General features: G+C 40.3%; 1 protein-coding gene and 1 non-coding gene across 6 annotated transcripts in view; both read right to left on the bottom strand.

Moving 5' to 3' along the window:
• Window positions 1–23,326, bottom strand: part of CKAP5 (cytoskeleton associated protein 5) — a 537,335-nt gene that overhangs the window by 438,315 nt on the left and 75,694 nt on the right. For all 5 annotated transcript variants that reach the window (XM_042446954.1, XM_042446955.1, XM_042446956.1 and 2 more), the window contains one exon: window positions 20,419–20,597. In XM_042446954.1, coding sequence (XP_042302888.1) covers window positions 20,419–20,597 — 179 coding nt within the window. The remainder of the gene's footprint in view (window positions 1–20,418; window positions 20,598–23,326) is intronic.
• On the bottom strand, window positions 16,247–16,355 carry LOC121920149. Its single transcript, XR_006101680.1, has one exon. It is a non-coding gene; the product is annotated as a small nucleolar RNA SNORD67 (small nucleolar RNA).

Here is a 23,326-nt window from a genome sequence, read left to right on the forward strand (position 1 = left end):
TAGATAACACAACTGAACAAATAAAGTTATGAGAAACTGGACTGAGAAGGAGGACGGTTGTTTACAGCTCTGTACACTAAAACTAATACACAGACAGCCTTCTACAGTAAAGAAATAAATGCTCACAAAGAAGCAAAGTATGTACAAAGACTTGTGCCACAATGACTTGGATGCCCCTCCAAGATCTGCTGTATTATACACAGAAACCAGTTTGTATACATAAGGCCTACACGAGGCCACTTAGCTATGAAGACTTCTAGTTTAGTAAACTAAAGATGGCCAGCTCTGCAACAGCCACACTGTCTCACGCAATTTCACTTGCGACTGCTTTTTATTCTCTCCAGTCTTTTTTTCAAGTCATCAATATTGGATGCTGTAGAGGAGGATGTGGTAGTTCCAATGCCAGACGAGTGGGTCTGATTGGAGTCCAGATCAATGTGCTGGTACTGTTCCCGTGATTCACGGAGCTGAGAAAGCTTACTGTGGAGCATATCTGTGGAGGATGCAACTGTAGGGAGTGATGGTTTGGACAGCTGGGAGGTCAGTGGGGCTCTGTCTTCCTGCTGCAGATGGAGACAATGTTGAAAACCACTTACTTATGCACAGAAGTTATAGACTATCAGTGTTTTCTGCCATCACTATATAGAAAAATTTAAAAAGCAAAATTGTGTTATGTCTTCAGAAATAATTAGTAGATTCATACTCCTGTCTTATATGACAGTTCAGATGATGTGACTGATATTTCTACCACATCTTGGTTTGCTTCACAAAAAATCTTTATACATACAGTATCTGTCAACTGGAGAAAAGTCTGCCCCAAGTAAGCTTACCATATGACAAACTGGTACACAACTGAGTGTCTAAATCCAAAAATCAAGCAGTAACAAGTTTCCTGAAGGCTTTCTTTCCCCTACATTCACTTAAAATGGTTCAACAAACACTTGCACAATCTCAATCATACACATGAATTAAAGGAACACTGATCCCCACTTGCTACATCTGCTGCCCTAGTCAGTCTATGGGCCAAAACAGATGGTTGTAAAGGGGTGGCTTAATACCGTCCCTTTGAGCATCAGATTGGGGCTGTGGCAACCGCACAGCTTTTTCCTGGCCCAAAAAGAAGTGGCAGAGAAATCTGGGCCGAAGATGGGTTTCATGGCAGGCGATATCAGCAAGCCTCATCTTCCTATCATAATACAAGTAGCAAAAGAGCACCATCCAAACCATATCACTCACGGATGGTCTAGCCTCATTTTTATTTAACTTCAAAAGTTGCCTTCAATTCCAATTGCATACGCCAAGAAAATCTGAGCAAAAGCAAGTAGTTTGTAAGCAAAGATGCATAGAGACTTCCATTGCAAAAGCAAGCATGCCAAAGCAAAAAAGGATTCAGCTTAAAGGTCTACAGAACAGTTTTTCAAATTGAAATCCTAGGTTTCTGTGAGAAGTTGCTAGGGCTTCCACGAGTTTGTGATTTGGAAAAAACAACAACAACAAGGTATGACATTCAGTATTAGCACTTGTAGTGTGGACAGTGATCAAACAACCCTATTAGCAATTTTGTTTGAGGTGGCAGAGTATGGTAGGACCATGTTCATTTTGTTGAGTCCATTCTGGTTTTGATGCCAGATGAGGAGGTCAGGTGAGCACAAGACAGGAGAAAAATAGGGTAATTATATCAGCCTCTTCCTCTTGAATTACCTTCTGTAGCCTCTCATTCCACGTTGAAGTTACTGACGTTTTCTCTCCCTACACTACTGACTTGCACTAGAGTTGCTATCCTTTGTGAGGAGGGGGAACCATACAAAAGGCTAATAGGCTGGTCAAAATACACAGATCCAAAGAAAACTATCATTCTCTACTGAAAAGAGCATTGACCATTCTTACTGAATTATTATATCTAAAATTTACAGATCCCACTAATGTACCACGAGCTGTCAATATAATATTTTAAAAGTAGGGGTTCTCTGAAACCAGAAAATTATTTCAAGGGTTCCTCCAGGGTAAAAAGGTTGAGAAAGGCTGGTCTATAGAGAATACTAGAGCACAGAAATCAACGCACATGTAAATCTGTTTTAATACCTTTGCATTGTCAAGACCACATCGCTGCCTGAGAATTTTTAGCCTTTCCAAGTAGACAGAAGGCCCCACCTCTTCCCCATTTGAATTTCCTATAGATGAGGAGACTGTATTGGTGGGAGTGGGGACACACGATACCTCCATCTGTGGAGAAACCCCTGGAAAATGAAAACAAAACAAAACAAAAAAACACACACACAACACACAAAATGAGTCCAAGTAGACACCAAAGAGATTGTGAAGTTTCACAGGGCAGGGTCAGTGTGGTGTAATACCCTCAGAAGCCCTAGATGGATCCCCAATGCGTTTTCTTCCTATGCAAATGTTGCCTTCCCTGAACTACATGAGAAAGAGCCATTCCGCCCATGGGATCTGGGGCTTCTGATGTCTTCTTAGTAATGTAAGAAAAAGAGCCATGTTGTGATGACTTCTGTGCCGTTCAGATGTCAGAATGGATCCTTCTGGTTTCACAGGTCTTTATACATCTTTGCATTTGGTGTTACCTAAAGTATTTACAGCTGCAGAATATGCAGAATTTTTTCCCAACAGCTATTTTTTGCAGACTAGTTGCTTTCGCTAGAATTTCTTTTGAGTTTGAAAGGCTGAGTCTAAGACTCTTTATCTGTTACAATGAAATAAGGAAAAAACAAATCACAAATGACCTATGTCACTTTGTGTTGCTGCTTTCCTTGCATGGGAAAGTGAATCTTACTGATCTGAAACTCATGCAGCTCATCCTCCAATGATACTATTTTATTTTCTTCTATGGCATACAATGATGGCAACTGCATGGCTCTTCAATGTTGCTGACGTGCAACTTCCAGAGCTCTCCATATTTCATAGCTGGGGCTGCTAGTAGCTGCCATGGAAGGCTACAGAAATCCCATCCCTATGTAACTCATGAACTAGGTTTTCTTATCATCAAACAAGCAAACATGACTTTGATACCACCAGTTCAAAAAGAACTGGCATATATAATACTTCTGAAGTCTTCTATACATATTACTAAGTGAGTAAGTCCAACAGCTGCAACAGAACAGCAACAACTAGGTCTCTCAAGTCCATGCTATCACAGTACTGGGGAATTACCTGTAGAAGATGGAATGCGCCCTTTGCCTTCCCTTTCCATTTCAATCAACCGAAGACCTCGTTCCACATAGTTCTGGAAGAACTGTGAGGAATTTTTTAGGAAGGGCTCAATGTCTGCATCGGAATACTTCTTTTTATATTCATACAGCTCTGCTAGACCCTGGAGAAATTAAAACAACAACCAGTCAAATGTTATAAACTGAAGGTCTAGGATCCTATGATATTGTTAAACTGCTCTGTGCAAGCAGATTCATACATACATAGGAAGATATCTTATACAGATCACTGGTCCACCTAATTCATTATTGTCTACAGCTGGGACAGGCAACTTGCAGACAGGTGGTAGACAATGAAGGGTGCCATTTTCACCCTTATCCCCACTGTTTCATATGCTTCTGGGAAGCACAACTCCCAATTTACAGATTATTTCAGGCCCTACTAGGTATTTAAAAGCTCCAAACAGACATTAGGAAAAGGCTATTTGGGACTAAAAATACTGTATATACTCATGTATAAGTCTAGAAATTTTAGTCAAAAAATTGACCCAAAAATCCCAGGTCGACTTATTCATGGGTCAAATGTAAATATTATACTTTAACTCTTATTAAAAAGGGAATGGTCCCCTGGTAGAAGGCAAAAGTGCAATCTGTCCTAGAAGCATTGACCTCCCTCTACTCTCTCTTCCATCCAGCCTTTAGTATGAGTTAAAACAATTATGCCTGCCATAATTTTGCAGGTTCTTTGGCATTGTTTTCCTTTGCTTCATCATTTAGATCCTTTGTTAAATGCCCCTAAGTTTTACCTTCAACTTATCCAAGGGTCATATCAAAACCCATAATTCTGACTCCAAAACTTGACCTTGACTTATACATGAGGTCGACTTATAGTCAAGTATATATGGTACCTCTCCTTCAAAGCATTCCCCTGTGACTTGCATGGCATGATTGACCATTTTAAAACCATTTTGAGGAGGGTGGGAAGTGTAACTGCAGAGAACATGCAGGGTACTTTCCCCATCCCTGACGTACTATGACTGGCAAAGCCTGTTGAGGGTTTCAGACAACAACCTTTCCAAGCATGAACTGCAGATGTCAGGGACTGAACGTGAACTTTCTGCAAGCCCACACTCTTCTCCTGACCAGCCAAAGGATGGCATACAGAGAGATGTAGTGCTCAACACACACAGGAAGACATAATTACCAATTCCTCAGTCTCTCCACAGTAGTAAAATCCTTACCTCTTTAGTGTTTTCTTTAGACCCAATTTTTTTAAATATCTCTGCTAAAATATCATTCACTTTGGCCTTTGATGACTTCTCATCCTATAATCAGAAATTGAAATACATTAACAAAAAAACTCCAAAAGCGTGGAAGTTACAGCAGCTGAAGCTAGGAACATATAAGCTGGGCTTTCCCTCCACATACCAGAAAACAAATCAGCTAGGACTACTACTGTGTTATGTACCATAATACCTATAGTGAACTTCATCTTATCAGTAATATATTTTGGATATTATGTGCAAATCAGAATTGCCTTCAGCACCAATATAGACTAGAATTGTGCAGTTCTAGTGGTCAAACATTAGGTACTGTACCACAGGTTGCATGCACCAGGTGACTTGGAGGCACAGTACAAGCAAAGAACTTGCCATCAACACAACACTGCCACCATGCAATAGACATGTTTGTGATCCATGGTTGAATGGTGTGTGAATCCAGTCCCAAGCAGGATGCAAGATTTGTTGTGGAGGTCAGGATATGATTTACTTCCAGTAAAGACTCTAGGAAGCATTTCACCACTCTGTTCAAGACGTTTCTCCTCTACATGTAATTTCATCTCTTCAGTTCCTTAATGTATTTTCACACGTGTGTGTAAGATGCATCTGTCTGCATATTCTGGTTTATACTAAAACCTTAAACACTTAAGGTTTTACACACCAAGAAAGAGTAACTGTACCATCCAACTAACCAAGGAACCAGTTAAAATAACAGGCACTCAGTGGAAATTGTTATTCTCCATTTTATGAGCAAACACCATCTTGCAATTTAAGGATATTCCAAATACAATACTGTTAAGTGAAACTGGATTTGTACTGCACCAAGTTTACATGGATTTGATGGGAATAGTACAACCCTTCCCGACAACTGCTTTTTGAAAGGAACAATGCCCTGATTAGCCATCACCCTATCAAGAGATGGGGAGACTGCAAAGTCCACCCCTTTAAATATGAAAATTGTCTGAAATGTTATCAAGTGAAGTCGAGACATTTGGTGGACAATGAAATGTTTATATTTCTTTATATTTTATAATATAAATATAAATTATATTTATATTTCTGACCTAATGCTGTCATGAAGCCATCATAAGAGAGAGCTTATTTAGCCCTCAAAATGATTTACAGTAAAGACATGGCACAGTATTATCCACAATTCAGAACAATTCCATTTGTGTTTAGCAAACTGAACAACTTCACATTTTATGGCAATTTTCTTTCGTTTAAAAAATGCAATACTTACTGTGCGAGAAGCTCCTTTTTCTGTGCCTTTATCTGATTTACTTCCAGTTTGGTCCAAGGAATGTTTCATTACTCTACACAGGTGAGCTTCCAACTCAGATTCATTCTTGTTATCTATCATTGTTAGATGATCTAAAATCTAAGAAAATGTGATTGCTTTTAGAGCAAAACCTTCTAACAATCTAGAAAGCAATACACAAGCTGGGATGAAGCAATTTGTTTTTACCTTCGGCCCCTTGAGCTTGCATAAAGTGTGAATCAAGGTCTTCAGTGTCCGTATTGGGAACTCACTCTTGCATTGCTTTAATTTCTCCTTTGGAAACACCTTCATAAAGATGTGAATATCTAACATGATTCGGTCCAGATTGATTGTGTTGATAGTTTCAGGAAGAAGTCTTACCATTCTCCATAAACACTGGGAAGGAAGGAAGAGAGCATCTATCAGAGAAACTAACCACCCAAGATAAGGAGGTATTTCCAAAACCTGGGAATTTTTTAAAATCCAAGTGCTGAACTTGGATTAAAAAAATAGTAATAAAATGAAAAGTCTCAGAGCAAACTGGTATGACCTATAAAGCCCTATATGGCTCAGGTCCAGGCTATGTGACAGACCGTATCTCCTGGTATTAGGCTCTGAGATCATTAGGAGAGGCTCTTCTTGCAGTCCCACCACCATCACAAGCACAGTTGGTGGGGACATGAGAGGGGGCTTTCTCGGTGGTCACCCCTAGACTCTGGAACTCCTTTCCCAGGGAGGCTAGAATGGCTCCCCACTTCTCCTTCTGCCAGCAGGCTAACACCTTTTTATTTAGACAGGCTTTTAAAAAAGAAGTTTTTAAAGAACGGGTTAGCGGGTGTTGTACTTTTTAGTTGTATTGTTTTAAAGAGGTTTTTTTAATTGCATTTTATTATTTTCTTTAAAAAAACTTATGGCATTTCAATTCCACATTAAATCAACAACAAGAACAAAATGTTCAAGCAGGCTTAGGCTATGAGTTAACAGAAAAACACATACAAGGGACGCTTAAAAGACAATTTCATTAAAGTAGTTATCCAGGTGGCATTGCACCATTAGGATGAATATGGTCATTGGGGCACAAAGGCAGAAGGAAGGCTGTTGCATAAAGCCAAGGAGAGTAGATAACCACAGATTGAGTATTGGAATGCAGTGTGGGAAGCAGAGAAGGAATGTCATACACTGGTCAAGGATGCCCTCATGAGGGTTGTGGTTAGATGTGTGTAGTGTGCCAGGAAACCATTAGCTCTATTCAACCCATTGCTGATGGACTGTCATCTGTGGATACATTCTAATCCTGCTATTTCTCTTTCCAATCTTCCTTTGTAGTTCTTTTGTTCAAGGACTGCTGTTTTGAGTTCTGAGATGGAATGCCCAGGGAGACTGAAGTGTTCTGCAGCTGGTTTTGTCTAGTCCCATTCTTAATGTCTGATTTACTGTATGTCCATTTATCATTTGGTGTAGGGACTGGCTTGTTTGCCCAACATAGAGTACTGAAGGGCATTGCTGATGTAGTATGGCATAAATCACACTGGAGGATGAGCACGTGAAAGTCCCTTTAATATTGTAACTGATGTTAATAGGGCCTGTGATGATATTTCCTGAATAGATGTGTGGATACAGCTGGCATCTGAGTTTGTGGCAAGGCTTTGTACAAATCTGTGTTCAGTGTTCTCCTGTTAGGTAAGTACCTGTCTGAGATTTGGAGACTGGAGGCGAGTAATGGTGTCCCACAAAGAGTCCTTGAGAGGACAGCATTATCCTGAATGAACTACTGTACACTGATGATAGAACTACAATGGATTGTAGTTCATTAATGGCTGAACATAAATTATGGTTTCCTGGCAGACTACAAATATTTCAACACTAGAGACAACAGAGAAGTTGTCAAGATGGCAGATCTCAGCATTCAGAATAAGTAGATATGTGAGTGAAACATGAGGTTTCAGCAGGGAGAAGAAAAGAGAGACAAAATGGGGAATTAGTGCTGTTCTGGTCAAATACAACTGAAGAGAATTAAGGTGAACTTAATTATTCCCAAAACATGGGTTTTCTAGTTTAGCAAGGCTTTTGAGCAATGGAAGCCTTAGGTTGTAACCAGTTACAACATACAGTCTCTCCTAGTAATGCATTATGCAGAAAGAAGTTTATCAAAAGAAGACTATTATGCACGCTTACCTTCATTACTAGCTCTGAGAACTTGGGAGAGCTTGCAGTTGCCAAGAGACTGTCCTGAAGTAGAACAAGCAGGGCACTAGGGAGAATACATGCAGTAGCATTACCCATACAGAGGATTAGCACAAAATTGCTCAGACACAGCTAATTCTGCTTCTGTCACATCATTATATAATTGATTGCATGTGTTTAATTAAGATGTCATGAGAAGATAAGCTTAGTGGGCTAGTGCTTTAGAGAGAAGTTTGAAGAGGCTTCCAGTTTTATACCCTTGTATTATACAACTTTGAAGAACAGATCCAAGGCCCTGGGCACCTGAAGTAGACCACAAAATAACTGCCTCAATTCTAACATAATTGGGACCACTGCTTTCTCCCATTTATGCATCCATACTTGTTCTCTCATAGCAACTAAGTAAGATAGTTTGACATATCAATTTTCATCCACATTTAAGACACAAATGCCTAGCTTAACTTACAACATACCCTAAATGTAAATCACATATTGTATTTGACAATAACTAAAACTTTGGTTCTTAACGGATTTTTAGACTCAAGGGATGAAATAATGCTTCATGTCTATGTTTCCTGTACTTAAGTAGTACAAATAACAGTGTTGTTTGGTATTTCCTCAGGAAGGAGAAAAAATACCTGATTTTTCAAAGTCAGCAGGCAATGCATTTTATTTTGATGGACACTGTGAGAACAGACCACATCATTATATGATTTGTGGGAAATGCAAGTCTGCTAGGGCACCTGTCTCTTTGCAGAATAAGATCACATTCAAAAAGCGGCTGACAGTTTATTCCATTGCAACAATATACCGTATATATTCATGTATAAGTCGAGGGCAGGTTTTGGGGCCAAAATTTTGGATTTTGATATGACCCTTAGATAAGTCGAGGGTAAAACTTAGGGATGCGTAACAAAGGATCTAAAAGATGAAGCAAAAGAAAATAGTGCCAGAGAACTAGCAGTGATTAATTTCTGTAACTTTATAACTTTCCATAACTTTTATATTTTACAACTCTTTTGAGTGCAAGTTTGATCATGTAGTAAAGCACCAACTTCACATTTAAAAAAAAGAAAATTCATTGCAAAGCAACATCATAATATCCTGTTTAACATAAGAATTGTCTTTACATTGAACTGAAACGAACAGTTTGATAAAGAATGGAATGTACATAGTGAATCGTTTTTACTAGAAGTAATTTTAATGAAACCAATAACAGGCTTCAATGGGTTATTACAGTTAAAAGTTGGCACACCTGGTGTGACCCTGATGAAATCACAAGACTGCAATCACAAAAGAGGTGAATAGACAATCGCCAAGGCTGTTTGTTCATAGGTTTCCAGGAGGCTTTTCAGTATCTTTTTTTAAACTAGAACTTTGCCTGATTTTAATGCAGAAACTACAAACAAACCCTATCATCGCTCTGTTTCTCCCATTCCTTCAGCTTTTGCCAGAAAAAGCCTTGCAAAGGAGGTTTGGGATAGAAGGCTGATCTGGTGGAGTTTAAGAGATCAATGATACTTGCTGAAATGAATACTGAATGTAGTTTCCAAGTATCCTGATTACTTCCATACCTCTATAATGCAGCTACAGGAAAGAGATTCCCCACCCAACTTTAGGGAAAACATCTTGACAGAAAAAGCTGTTAGATGTGGAACACCTCCTTCGAAGTGGTGGAGAGCCTCCTCCTTTCGAGGTTTTTAAACAGAAGCTGGATGGCTATCTATCTGTCGGGTATGCTTGATTGGGAGTTCTTGCATGGCTGGGGTTGGACTGGATGGCCTTGTGGTCTCTTCCAATCTATGATTCCCCCCATTTTTTCTTTTCTTCTCTCTCTTGCCTTCCTCCTGACCCCATTTTGCAAAGGAGTTTGGGATGCAAAGCTGATCTTTCCTCCCATTTCTTTCCTCTCCTTGCTTTCCTCCTGACCCAGTTTTGCAAAGGAGGTTTAGAATGCAAAGCGGATATTTCCCCATTTCTTTCTCTCTCTGCTTTCCTCCTGAACCCATGTTGCAAAGGAGGTTGGGATGCAAAGCGATCTTCCCATTTTCTTTCTCTCTACCTCCTCCCGAACCCAGCTTTGCAAAGGAGGTTTGGACTCTCTCTTTTCTTCTCCCCGGTTTTGGCGAGCCGCTTGGAAAGGGGCTTACCGTATTGACCCTTATATACATCTACTCTGGGATTTTGAAGCTCATTTTGAGGCATAAATTTTTCGACTTATAGTCGAGTATATATGGTAAGAACAATAGAAGTCAAATGCTTTCACAGCTGCCACCATAGTTTTTTGTTCGTTTTTTTGGGCTATGTGGCCGTGTTCTGGGAGAGTTTATTCCTGGATGTTTTGCCAGCATCTGTAGCTGACATAGAAGTCAGTGGGGTATATATACTATGTGACCTTGGTTGAGAGGAAGTGATTTACATGTTGATCTGTGTGTTGGTCGGTCTAGTGAATGGCAAGGCCTCAGGGTGGGAGGATATGTGAGGAGGATTTGTGTCTGTTGCCATTCACCAACAAACCAACACACAGATTAACATGTAAATCACTTCCTCTCAACCACAGGTCACAAAGTGTGTGTGTGGTGTGTGTACACCCCACTGACTTCCACGCCAGCATTCTCTGAAGATGCCAGCCACAGATGCTAGCGAATAATCAAGAATAAACTCTTCCAGAATACAGCCACATAGCCTGAAAAACCCACAAAAAATAAGAACAGATAAATAAATGACATATGAGCTGCTATTAGAAGCAGAGATCAACTAAAATGGCTTTTTATTAATAACACAATATTTGTTTCCTAAAGAATAAACCTCTCAACAGAGAACTTGGCACCCCCAGCCCTGCTTTAAAATCATGATGTTTGAATATGATTTCTTCTTGATAAAAGGCAACTACAAGTTCAGCATTCTCCATTTTTAGACTTGTCTTATGAAGAGTGATCACTTAACTTTCAAGAGACAATTGTATTCATTGCCTGGCTTATGAACTCATTGCCCATAAGGGGGTCGGAAATATTTATTTGCTAAAGCTTGTACGCCTTGGTAGAAGGAAACAAAGAAGGTACTGATTTGTTTTTTAAAAAAAGAAATGAGAATGTATACCAGGGAGAATGAGTGCACATTGGTCTTTATCCTACCTGCCTTTTATACATATTAGACAGTGATCAATTCCAAAAATGTATGCCTAAAGGCAGATGCCTGGCATTCCTCCTTTATTTAATAGCTACCTGAGATGCTCGTGTCGGGTAGAAATAATCAGAGATGTATGTATCTAAGTGAGTTTGACCCCAATGGACCTGGACTTCGTTTGTTGTTAACCGTGAAAGGGGTAACCAATTAAAGCAAATGAAGTGGCAAAGAAGCAAGTGCATTTAACAACACTATTAATTTCTGCTCTTTCTCATCAAAGACTCACACATCTTGGGTAGTGGTAGGGATAAGAAGCTGCTGCTAGGAGAGAACAGGTAGGGCAGACCCAGGGTGCTGACAGTGTTGCTCCCTGAATAAGGCACATGGGGGAAGCTAGAGAGGAAGGTCCAGGAAAACAGCAAAAGCAACAGCAGCAGCAATATTCAGATTCGAGGAGGGCATGAGGAGAAAAAGCGGAAAATCAGTAAATAGTTTGTTCATACAGTGACAGGTCCCAGCTAAGGGAGGAATAATACTCATTTCAGCACTCACTCATTCACCATGGTCTGCTGTGTGAGGAGGGATTATCCAGCAGAAGCAACATTTCTTCTTCTTCTTATTATTATTAACCTTTATTTATGAAGTGCTGTAAATTTACACAGCGCTGTACATGCAATCTTTTAGTTAGACGGTCCCTGCCTCAGGCTTACAATCTAAAAAGACAGACACAGAAGGAGAAGGGAGTGGTGGAGGGAAAGGGTAAGAGGTCCAGCAGTTTCTCTCAACCTCCAGCCTGGACCAAGGCAGATGGACTGAAGGGAGGGCTTGGCTTCAAAGGAAGGTTAATCATTATCCAGGGAAAATACATACTCACAAGTAGGATAAACATATACAGTACATAGCAATACAGGAAATGGATCGATAAACTCAACAATAGAACATCAGATAGTAAGCGACAATTATGCGATGCCTGGGAAGGCTTCTCGGAACAGGATGGTTTTTTCATCTGTTGAGAGCTGATTAAAGAAGTGATGGCCCTTGCTTGTGGAGGAAGAAGGTCCCAGGGTGAGGGGCAGCAGATGAAAAGGGGCGAATCCGGGCTGGGGCAGAGGAATCCTGGGCTGGGACAGGAACCCTTGACTCAAGAACGGAGGGCCCTGGTGGGAAGGTGAGAGAAAGAAGGTCTGATAAGTAAGGGGGGCCAGTCCATGGAGGGCTTTGAATGTCGACAGCAGGAGCTATACGTGAGACGGAAAGGGAGAGGGAGCCAGTGAAGGGATGCCAACACAGGAGAGATGTGGTCAGAGCGGTGGGTGGAAGTGATAATGCGTGCAGCTGAATGCTGGACAGAGATTAAAGGATGGAGGTGAGAAAGAGGAAGCCCAGCTAGGAGGACTTACAGTAATCAAGTCGTGAGATCACTAGGGCATGGACCAGGATCTTGGCAGTAGAGGCGGAGAGATATGGTCGGATTTTGGCAATATGTACAAAAAGATCTACAAGCCTTGGCTGTGGTCTGGATCTGAGGGAACACGACAGAGAGAGAGTCAAAGATAAAGCCAAGACTGCGGGCTTGCTGGACTGGTTGAATGGAATGTTGTCCACAGAGACAGAGAAAAGAGTGTGTGAAGGTTGGGCTTAGGAGAAAACAAGAAGCTCCGTCTTGGACGTGTTGAGCTTCAAACGCCGATGGGCGCATCCACTGTGAGACAGTGTAAGGCAAGACGAGACTTGCTGTTCAAGCCTTGGAGAAAGGTCGGGGCAGAAAGATACAGCTGGTGTCATCAGCATACAGATGGTAGGAAAAACCAAAGAGCTGATGAGTTTTCCTAAGGACAGTGTGTAGAAGAAAACAGAAGGAGATCCAGAACCTTAAATCCTGAAAAAACTGTTTAGTCTAATCTGTTTTTATTCAATAATTGAAGGGATCAACAAGTCATTTATTCTGAGGAAGACAAAGTGAGACAGTGAAGTACTTCAAGAAAATGTGTCGCAATTACAGTAAGTGCTCAGTTTTGTGGCAGAAGGTTACAGCAACATAATGAAGGACCCTCTTGGGTTTTTGAATTTTCACAGATTTACCTCACTCAAAATGTTGGTTTGGGTCAGATTTCTCCAAACCTTTAACCACCAAGAGATTGACGGATCTGATAACCTGTTGACTTCCTCTAGATCTCTCTTCAACCTTGAATCTAGCATTAAAGTAATGAGGCCGCATGCATCAAGTCCTTCAACACTCCGCAGATGCCTCTCTGGCTAAATTTTCATCTGAAATAGCTGTCATTGAATTCAAGAGTTAGATCCAGACTTCTGGATAAAACACTGCAATTAAGCTTCCCCTTTCAGAACTCAGTTTCTTGTGTTGTCTAAACTTTATGGAAGATTATTCCATCCATCACTGTTTGGAACTACAATTCCCACATTTCCCACCACACACTATAATGAGGTTTGAGGGAATTGAGTAAAAAACGTTGGGAATAAATCCTACTGTAAGTCCTCACTAGAACAGACTCACTGGAATCATGTGGATTTACCTCCATATTTGACTAACTATTCAACAATTGATGTTACGGGTCTACTCTAGTTGGGTTAACCAACAGGATTCCAACCCTGGACCAAGTTCTCCACTCCAATCTAAGCAGAAGTTAGGCAGGAAATATATATTCTTTATGGACTTAGGGCTATCAGCAATGTATGTATGTTTCACTGAACCTTTTAAATAAATTATCAGAAAAATCTGATAAGGAGGAGCCCTGGTGACGCAGTGGTTAAATGCAGTACTGCAGCCACTCAAAGCACAAGGCTGTGAGCTCAATCCCAGGCAGGCTTAAGCATCCACTTAAGACTTCCAGACTTCTGTAGGTCGTAAAATGAGCACCCAGCTTATGGGGCAATTGGTTTACATATTGCTTAGGGAGTGCTAGTTCACTGACAAGCGTATAGAAATGGTACTTGCCATGTGCTATTGCTATTAAGATGGTTGAGATAATTCTGCAATTCTTTTCCTAATCTATTTATATCACATACTTGATGGTACCATCACATTTCTCTCAACAGAAAAATACCAGCAGGATGTCTTAAATTTTAAATGAGATTCTTGAATTTAATTGTTGTATTTCTCCCCCTACATAGGACTACCGTATTGAAAACTGGAGAGACTCAATAGTTGTGTAGAAGTAGGTACTGTTTCAAACAGTGTTGCTTGTTACAATATAGGTGGTAACTATAATGATTCCAAAGACACTTACACTATTAGGAATAAGATTGCTAGAATACTTGTTAAGGGCGTTATATAGCACAACAAATTAACTAAAGACAAGATGATTTAACTTCCCTGTTGCAAATGACTGAAGTTTCCTTTCCATTTCCAAAGAACAAAAGCCTTACCGAAATCATATTTCCAATTATTGCAACTGTACAATTTGACAATCATCTCTTGTCCAGTTTTTCATCAGCCATGTGAGGATTGTAATAAGCCGGACTGCATGAATGTAGCATTAGGAACGGGTCAATGTGGCCAGACATAGCTTCTGCTTGGTCTTCTTGCCTTAGAACCTCATCAATCTGCAGGAAGAAACAATAATTGTTTTCTTCATATGTAACAGTACTTATCGATTGGCTCAACATACTTCAAAGAGAATGATGCAAAAGTAAAGCTGTTCTTAGCAGTTTTTACCATTCTTTAAAAAAAAATAATTTTATTAGAGATTTTAAAATCTTTTTAAAACATCAGATACATACAGTACATTATCCTAATCATACAATTGCAATTTTACACAACACACAAATACATATTTTCAAACATCATAGCACTACTATATTGTTTTACAATCATAGCTTGTTGTTTTAATATATTTGACAATGATGGCCTTCAACTATTCTTCTCTTTCTAAAACCCTCTACAACGAACCCTCCTTTCCCCCTCTCTTCATCTAATTCTCCCCTTCTTAACTTCGCTTGACTTTCTCAACATTCCTTTACTTTCTTTTCCATCTTTCCCCTCTTCTTCTTCCTCATTCTTTCTATTTACTTCTCTATATCTCTATCTTCCCTAACCTTATCAAACTTCAGATTCCCTTCACTCACCATCTATTCACATACTCTTTACCTTCGAACACTTTCTACTCTACAGTTATTCCTTACTTCTTTCGACCCTTGCCAATTTGTTTCCCCTCTAATATTGGCTTTCTATTGCTAGTATGTTATTGTTCACCACATCTACTTAAGTTGTAATAGTCCCGAATCTAATTCTTGTTAAGCTCACTTATATAGTTTACTATCTTATTTATCTTAATACTTTTTGTAATTATGACCTTTCCGTTTTACAACCTTATTCCGTATTTGTCTAACTCTATGCTTCTCTTCTAAATTTTAATACACCTTATATAACCAGTTCATCTCTTTCCTATTATTTCATTATTCTTAGAAATCAGCATCTGGAAGTCACAACCAATGTACACATTTGAAGCATCTGGCCATGTATAGTGACAGCAGCAGTGGTAGACAGTCCATTGTTTTAATTTCATTTTTTTCATTCATGAACACTGCTACACAACTGCAACACACAGCATAGCCATCCCAACAGAAGCTCCACAGTTAATAAAGCAAGACAATAAGATGTAACAGTGGACCTTTGGTATCTGATGGGTTTGGTTGTGGAACCCCCATGGATACCAAAATCTGTGGATGATCAAATCCCATTATATATAATGGGCTATAAAATACCACATTCGCGCCATCATGGCACCGCCCGTGTAGACGGGGGCGAGCCATCATGGCGGCGTGCTGGTGGACTAGGGCTTCTGAGCATGTAAATGCCCAGCCTTATCAACCAACCTAGTTCCCTCGGCAGGACAGCGCAAATCACCCCATTTGTACCGGGCCACAGAACAACTTTGCTTCTGATGATTCATTGTAATGTGTAAATATACCTTCAGGCTATATGTATAAGGTGCATATGACAGATAATATTTTTGTGTATAGATTTGGGTCCATCTCCAAGGTATCTCATCAGATATGGGCACAAATAGGTATTCCAAAATCCAAACACCCCCTGGTATTTTAGATAAGGGAGATCAACAACCCATATATGGAGTAAGTGCTATAAATGGAGTAGGTGCTACAAAACACTACTATATCAACATTTAATACAGAAATCAACTGCTTCAAGAAATTTTAAATATTATGTTGCCAATATTTTTAAATTTATTATTGTTTACCTTGTTATTGAGTGTAGCGAGTCATGGCCCCTGTGCACTTGACTTTGTCATCAGGGGGGTTATGAGTGGAGTTTGTGTCAACTGACACTCAGCTCCACCAAATGTGCAACTCATCACTCTCGCAAGTTACTTCCTGACTGCTAGCAGTGATAACAACAAATGCTGCTAACTTACTGTGCTAGAGCTTGGATACAGTATTAATGTCCCACCAGGGCTACCTGGGAAATAACGAAGTTGATTGTTGAAGCTGTGTTGCTGTGCATATCATCAAAGTGTGGAGACACAGCACGAATCCTGGGTGGAGAAAGAATGCAATAGTAAGGGGCAACACACTTAATAGCACAGCCCTTGCACTTAAGATTCAAATTGATTAAAATAAAATGGCAGCCATAAAATCATTTCTGCCATTTAGTTCAAACTTCACCTCCACTTTTTAGGGATGAAACCAAATTGTCATTTAATTTCTGAGGCAGTGCACATTAATACTATTTATGAAATGCAATGCCTCAACAATAAACCAAAGCCATGTTATAAAGGGGAAATCCCAACAATCACCTGCAAAAGTGTTGTATTTGTTAAAGAAAATTTCAAAACATGTTTTGTAACTATGCAGAACTGTTGACATCCCTGATTATTTTCAAAATGTATTCTACTTACAAAAAGAACATTTTTCAAGGACTAGGTGAATGAAAACAACAGGTAGAGATTGTTACAAAATGGGATGGGCATTAAGTCTCTTGTTCAAAAATTTCTAGCCAGCCTTTGCAGATTTTGTAAAAAGCTCTAAGTAACCCCAAGTTGTCTCACTTCTTCTCTTTACCATAGCCATTAAAGCAGGTTTCCCAACCTTCCTAATGCGCGGCCCTTTAATACAGTTCCTCATGTGGTGGTGACCCAAACCCATGAAATTATTTTCGTTGCTACTTCATAACTGTAATTAAATAGGTGTTTTCCAATGGTCTTAGGCGACCCCCATGAAAGGGTCATTTGACCCCAAAGGAGTCTCGACCCACAGTGGGGAACCACCTGCATTAAAGGCTAAAAAATAATCCTCTTCCTAGTGAGTATATTAATGATTCCCGAGATGCCCAATGTGTAAGGAGATGCATATATAGATATTATGGGAAGAAGACAGCGTTCAACAGAATAAAAAGATATATGAAAGTTCAGCATTTTGAAAGCCTTTCTTGTTTGAAGTGTACCATTTAATGCTTCTACTTTTCAAAAATCTCTACCTGCAGGCAAAGCTGGTGGAAATACAGCTTCATCTTATATAAACAAAGCCTCCATGTAGGACAACGAAGAAACATAATAACCCCCATTTAACGAGCCCCTACCATCATCAAGTTCTGCCATGTAATAGATTTAAATTGAATTCTATGTTCAAATAGGACACACATTATTTAACCCCACAGTGCCAAAATCCCCCCACCACTCAAGAGTGTTTTTACCTCATTCCCACGGTCAATGAGGGGCTGGGGAATTGTTATGTTGAAGTTTCTTACCCATGATGGAAGAGGAAGATAAGCAGACTGGGGGGGGGGGGAGGAGAGAGATGTTCATTATCCTCAACATTGTTGGTCCTTAGTAACCGTCCATCTGCACTTACTTGGGTTCAGGATCAAGACAGGTTCAAAGAGTCATCCAGTTTGTGCTGAACAAGTGCTGGCATTCACATCGCACAGTGCCATTATCATCCTATCTCATCTAGATCCACGCTGAAACTCCCGCGGAACAGCGTGAGTTGTCTCGGGGTGGCCACCCATGTTACGTGCTGGCTACAGAAACCAAGAAGAGCATTTTTTTTCATTAGCAGAGTTCCAAAATCCTACTCATTAGGTACTAGTGTTGATTGCTCCACCCCATCCACTGTGAATTCTCTGTGAGCTGCATATACAGTAACTTTAGAAAGGTACATTTCCTTCTTTCTTCTTTCTGAGATTCTGCAGAAGCTGCAAAATACTGTGATTTTGTGGAAATCACAATTTTGTTTTGCCAGAGAAACTATTCCTGTCTTCACAAATTTTCTCTGAACTTCACAGAAAAGAGGAGGGAAAAGGAGAGGTTTCTCCGATTTCCCTCTGAACTTGCTTAGGACTTGAGAAAGATGAAAGGGGGGGGGATCACAGCAGTCGACAATGACCACAAATAATATGATTTCAAACCAAGCCACATTTTACAAACTCCTACCTATCACTATCAGTGAATGCAATAATCCGAAGATGAAATCCACTGTCAACACAGCTAAAGAACTTTATTCAATGCCCTAGCAACTGGCATCTGAAGTTTTAGCAGGTTTATTAAGGAGATGCTGGTTTCCACCTACAATTACAGGTTTCAGAAACACCAAGTAATATAAGCACTACTGTGTTGTGATAAACTCATTATGTAAAAACATGCTGGTGAATTCATCATTTGAATCTTTTTTCTTTTCTTTTTGGTAAAGGCAAAGGCCTACCAGTAACATGCCCTTTCAAGCCCAAATCTCCAAGGCACTTTAGCTGGAGAAGTTTTACATTTTTTCCTATTTAACTTGACTATTTTGCTAGGTACTACATACAAGATGGTTATTCTAGAACATGAACAGCATATGGCATTAGTACAACAAGAAACAATCAGTTTCCAGAAAAGGTTTCAAAGATTTACACTTATTCAATGTTGGGTAATACCCGCATTGTGTAAGCAGATTGGTCCCAGCCCTCTGAAGCATGTTTGAGGAATTAAGGTAGTGCAAAGTTGGAGAATCAAGTCCTCTAGCATTGTCCATTCCAATGGTGATGGGAACATCTGAGTACAGCACTCTGTGAGCTTTCAAAAGAATGAACCGTATCAACAAATCCAATGCAACAGGCAAGTTTCCAAGTATTTTACTAGGAACTCACTGGTGGGTTACAGACCGCCTATTTGGGGCGGGCTGTACCCGCCCCTTCCCCGGTGTATCGGGCTCAGCGCCAGAACAGCAGACGCAGAGGCCCCAATCTGCTGCTTTTCAGGCGGGGGGAAGCGGCAAAGCCGCTTCCCCGCAGCCTGAAAAGGGGTGTCCTGGGGCTTCAAACCCCAAGGACACCCGCGGCGGAGGGGAGGGGGAGAAAGGGGCCGCTTGGCCCCTTTCTCCCTGCATTCGCTGGGTGCAGCTGTCTGAAGGCTGCGCCCAGCGAAGCAAAGCGGCGCCTCAAACCAGGAAGGAGCTCCGAAACGAGCTCCTTCCTGGTTTGCGCAAAGGGCACCCTAGGCGCCCTGGCGCGGAGCGAGGACATCATGTCCGCCCCGCCCCGTGTAGAGGCAGCGTGGCCGTGACGTCCTCATGACGGCAGCCGTCTGGAACGGCCACCGTCATTTTTTACGCGCAGAGCGCGTATTAGGGTTAGGGAGGTGCGGAAGCACCGCACCTCCCTAACCCTAGTACGCGCTCCGCGCGTACTTTAATGGCGGTCTATAACCCACCACAGTAGCAATTTGCATTTACAGTATACCTTGCAGTTTCCTAGATATTTCAAAAGTTAGGTGGATCAAAACCACCTGTTAGTTATTGTTACTGAACTGTAGACAGATTTAGAAAATCAAGCAAATTGATAGCATCAGCTGAATCCAAAAACCCTGGTTACACTTTTAGTTCAAGGAGTCCTGTACAGCTTTTGTTTTACCCTTCACACCACCCCAGGAGGACAAGCTGCTATTACCAGTTTAGAAACAGACCTACAATTTGCCTGGTGCCACATAATTACAGCAGAGATGGAATCTGAGGCTAGGCTTCCTAGAAACAAGTCCAACTTTCTTCCCCAGAACCTCTTAGAATCCTATGCATACTTATTACATATTTTGGCATTCAAGTCAATGAAACGTATTTTGGAGTCTGTTTCAGATTAGGGCATGGGGAAATGAAGACAATGCCTTTCTACCAAGGATTTAGTGGTCAGTACTTACATCCTATAAGTGCGATACATAATTCTGTCCATGGAGAAGCAGTGAAAAAAGGCACAATACCATTTAGAAAGCATTCAAGACAAGACAAAACAAATGAAGAAAGGTTCAAACATTTTGCTTTTTTTTTTTTTTTTTTGCAGTTTGTGAGACATGCAGACATTGATGATTAAAACAAAAGACAAACACAAGGCAGAAACAAGGTATGCTTTTAGCACATACTGTGAAAATGTCAGAGAAATTTTGCACTTGCCCACGTTACATACTTGAGCTTGGAAGACATATCTTCAGCAGGTCCCTTGCGCAGTATGTTAGCACTGGCATTGGCATTGGCACTCTGAATGCGTTGCGGTTTCTCCTCCACCTGCCTTGCTAAAGCAGCATTTGACCTCTTAGCAGATCGCTTTATTCGTTCCTCCAGCATGCTCATGTCTTTCTCAGAAAGCTGCACAAGAAAAGCAAATCTTCAATGTCATGACAAGTTTGCCAGGAGGAACAGTCCAATTTGCTACCTTCCTATAACTCAGCTCAAAGGAGAGTTACTATATTCTGAAATTATTTCTAGTTCTGGTGGGGTTATTTTGGGGGGGGATGCTTTGTTTTGTAAGTTGTAAAGATTTCTCCAAACAAGAAGTAGGAACAGACATAACCTAGCATTTAATTATATGAAATACCAGCATCATCCTTCACAGTGTCTAGTGTCTAGTCTGGAAATAATTAGAGGATTTTGGTCAGAAAGTGATTTTTAAAAACTAGTTAGATTCCAAAGAAGACAATTTGTTTACTGAAGCATTAAACATTTTCAATTAATGAAACAGTAACATCACTGAACACATTCCTTTATTATGTCTGTGCAGTTATGCTTCCAAAATATCATATTTAATGGAATTTCTCATTCTTGCCTGCTTTCTTTGCAGTTTTAAAGACACTCAATATCTGTCCTTTTGCTAGACTTTGCAATTAATCACACACCTTTCCTTATCTTATATATCTGCTAGACTAAGCACCTAAGATGAGATCATAGGTTTAAATTGTTTTGCGAAGTACTTAATTATAGGTAATACACAAACTGATTCAATTCCCACCTTTATTGCAGGCACCTAGATATCCAAGGGGTGGCAACATATTTTGATAGCACAACCTTTAAAAGCATAACATGTAAAAGAAGCATTTTCCCCATAGTTTCCTGTCCATGCAGAAGAAATTAGTCCAAGCTAGCCTGTCTAAGGAAGATACAGTTGTATTAGTCCAGCCAACAGAGTAGAAGAGCCCTATCTGCCTCAGTTCCTCTCAACTCCCCACACAGATGACAAAATAAACCTGCCCCAGAAAAGTTTTCAAGTACTTTCCAGTTAAGTTACCTACACAGAATAGTGAATCTGTACACTAAGTTGGCAAGCCCTGCAGGACCTCCAGAATGCTTTTGGGTTTACAGTGTAAGATAAAAATCCTGGCTGCTCTGAATTTATATTCATTTCCTAAATCCCTATAACACCATTTTTAATGTTAGGTCTGTAAAGACCCATCCACTGGCCTACCCCTCTTGTGGTTAGAAAGAGAACTTCCAGATACCAGTTGAACTCACAATGTAGAACACATTCCAATAACCCCATGCAGCTATGAATCTAAGGCCTGTTACAGACTGCCAAAATAAAGCTGCTTCGGGTCTCTTTAGAGGTATGCTATTTAAATGATGCATGGGTCCTAAGAGTCCAGAGGTCGCACCAAAGCCACACTCCATTCCTAAGCATCGGAGTGCAGCTTTGGTGCAGCTTCCGGATTCTTAGGATGCATGCACCATTTAAATAGCATACCTCCAAAGAGACCCGAAGCAGCTTTATTTTGGCAGTCTGTAACAGGCCAAGGTATCTTAAACCAATTGTCCTAATCTTCAAAGAGGGGGATATGATCAGGATTACTTGAAGGATTATTTGCCTAAAGCCAGGGGACAATGATCTTCTCTCATCATTTTTAAGATATATACAATATGTGCATGGAACAAAAATCAAAATGAACATTTTAAATACCTTATACAGTACAATGGCTCAGGAAATTGTAGCCTAAGGTCCATATGGAGCCATGGAAGACTGAATTTGTAGCCTCCAGGACACCCCAGCAACCTTTCCCAAATGTCCCACCCAAGATGTGGGGATAATTTTGTTATGTATGGGTCCACTTTAAGCTGCTTTATGCCCACAAGTAGCTTTTTTCCCAACATAGTGGCCCTTCCATGTCATTAGCCAGTCACTTCCTGTTGGAAAGAAGCCCTCTCCTGGACCTAAAATGACCTCAACCTTCAGTTCCATCCAGACAGCTCTGCAGCATAATCAAGCATCCATGCTCTTGAGGGCCATTTTAGAAAAAAAAAATCCACTCTCCCAATCAATTAGTCAACATCTGGCCCTTCTTTCTTTGATATACATTGTAGTGAGTCATAGGCGAGAGCCTCTATTTAAGTGATGATTGTAAATTTTTTTGCAACTAAGAGAATACATAAAGTTCATTTACATAAACATCAGGATGCAGCACATACAAGCACACATTCATCTTCTGAACTTTCTATTCAAATGATACTTCAAAGTTAGGTAGGCCCCTTAGATTAAATCAACAAATTCTCAGTAATAAGGTTTTGTCCCATTTAGCATCCTGTAAGTGTGTTGTACACAGTCCCTAACTAGTTTGCAATATAGTCTAGAAGTTATGAGAATTAAAAGTGAATACATCTTAAGGACATTAGTCTGGGAAAGGCTGCTCTTTGGACTTTGTCCCCTAAGATGCTCTCCCTCAATATGGATGCTTCTAGAATCGATAGACGGCCACTAATACTCCAATTAAAAGAAACTGTGGAAGTAATTCATTTTCCTGCAACTGAAGAAACTTTTGTTCTTTTGAGGGAAGTTTTTTTTTTTTTTAGGAGGGGGAGTCCTTGCTATGTGCTAGTGGCTTCCTCCAATTTTTGGAGTGCATGAGGTTAAATTTTCCCACACTCCCTCTTTCCAGTCCCTTGTGCCCAAAATATACATAGGGGGACACATAGGAGCATTACAACAAGATGACAAATTATTAGAGCTCCCCAATAAAATTCTGTGGATGAGGCACAGCAGCATATAACAAAAACCTCATCTGGAAGTACATTTAACCAGTGTCTTATGTATGCACTTCAACAATGGTGGA

The sequence above is a fragment of the Sceloporus undulatus genome, chromosome 1 (genome assembly GCF_019175285.1).
Source record: "Sceloporus undulatus isolate JIND9_A2432 ecotype Alabama chromosome 1, SceUnd_v1.1, whole genome shotgun sequence".
In the NCBI taxonomy this organism is placed as follows: Eukaryota; Metazoa; Chordata; class Lepidosauria; order Squamata; family Phrynosomatidae; genus Sceloporus; species Sceloporus undulatus.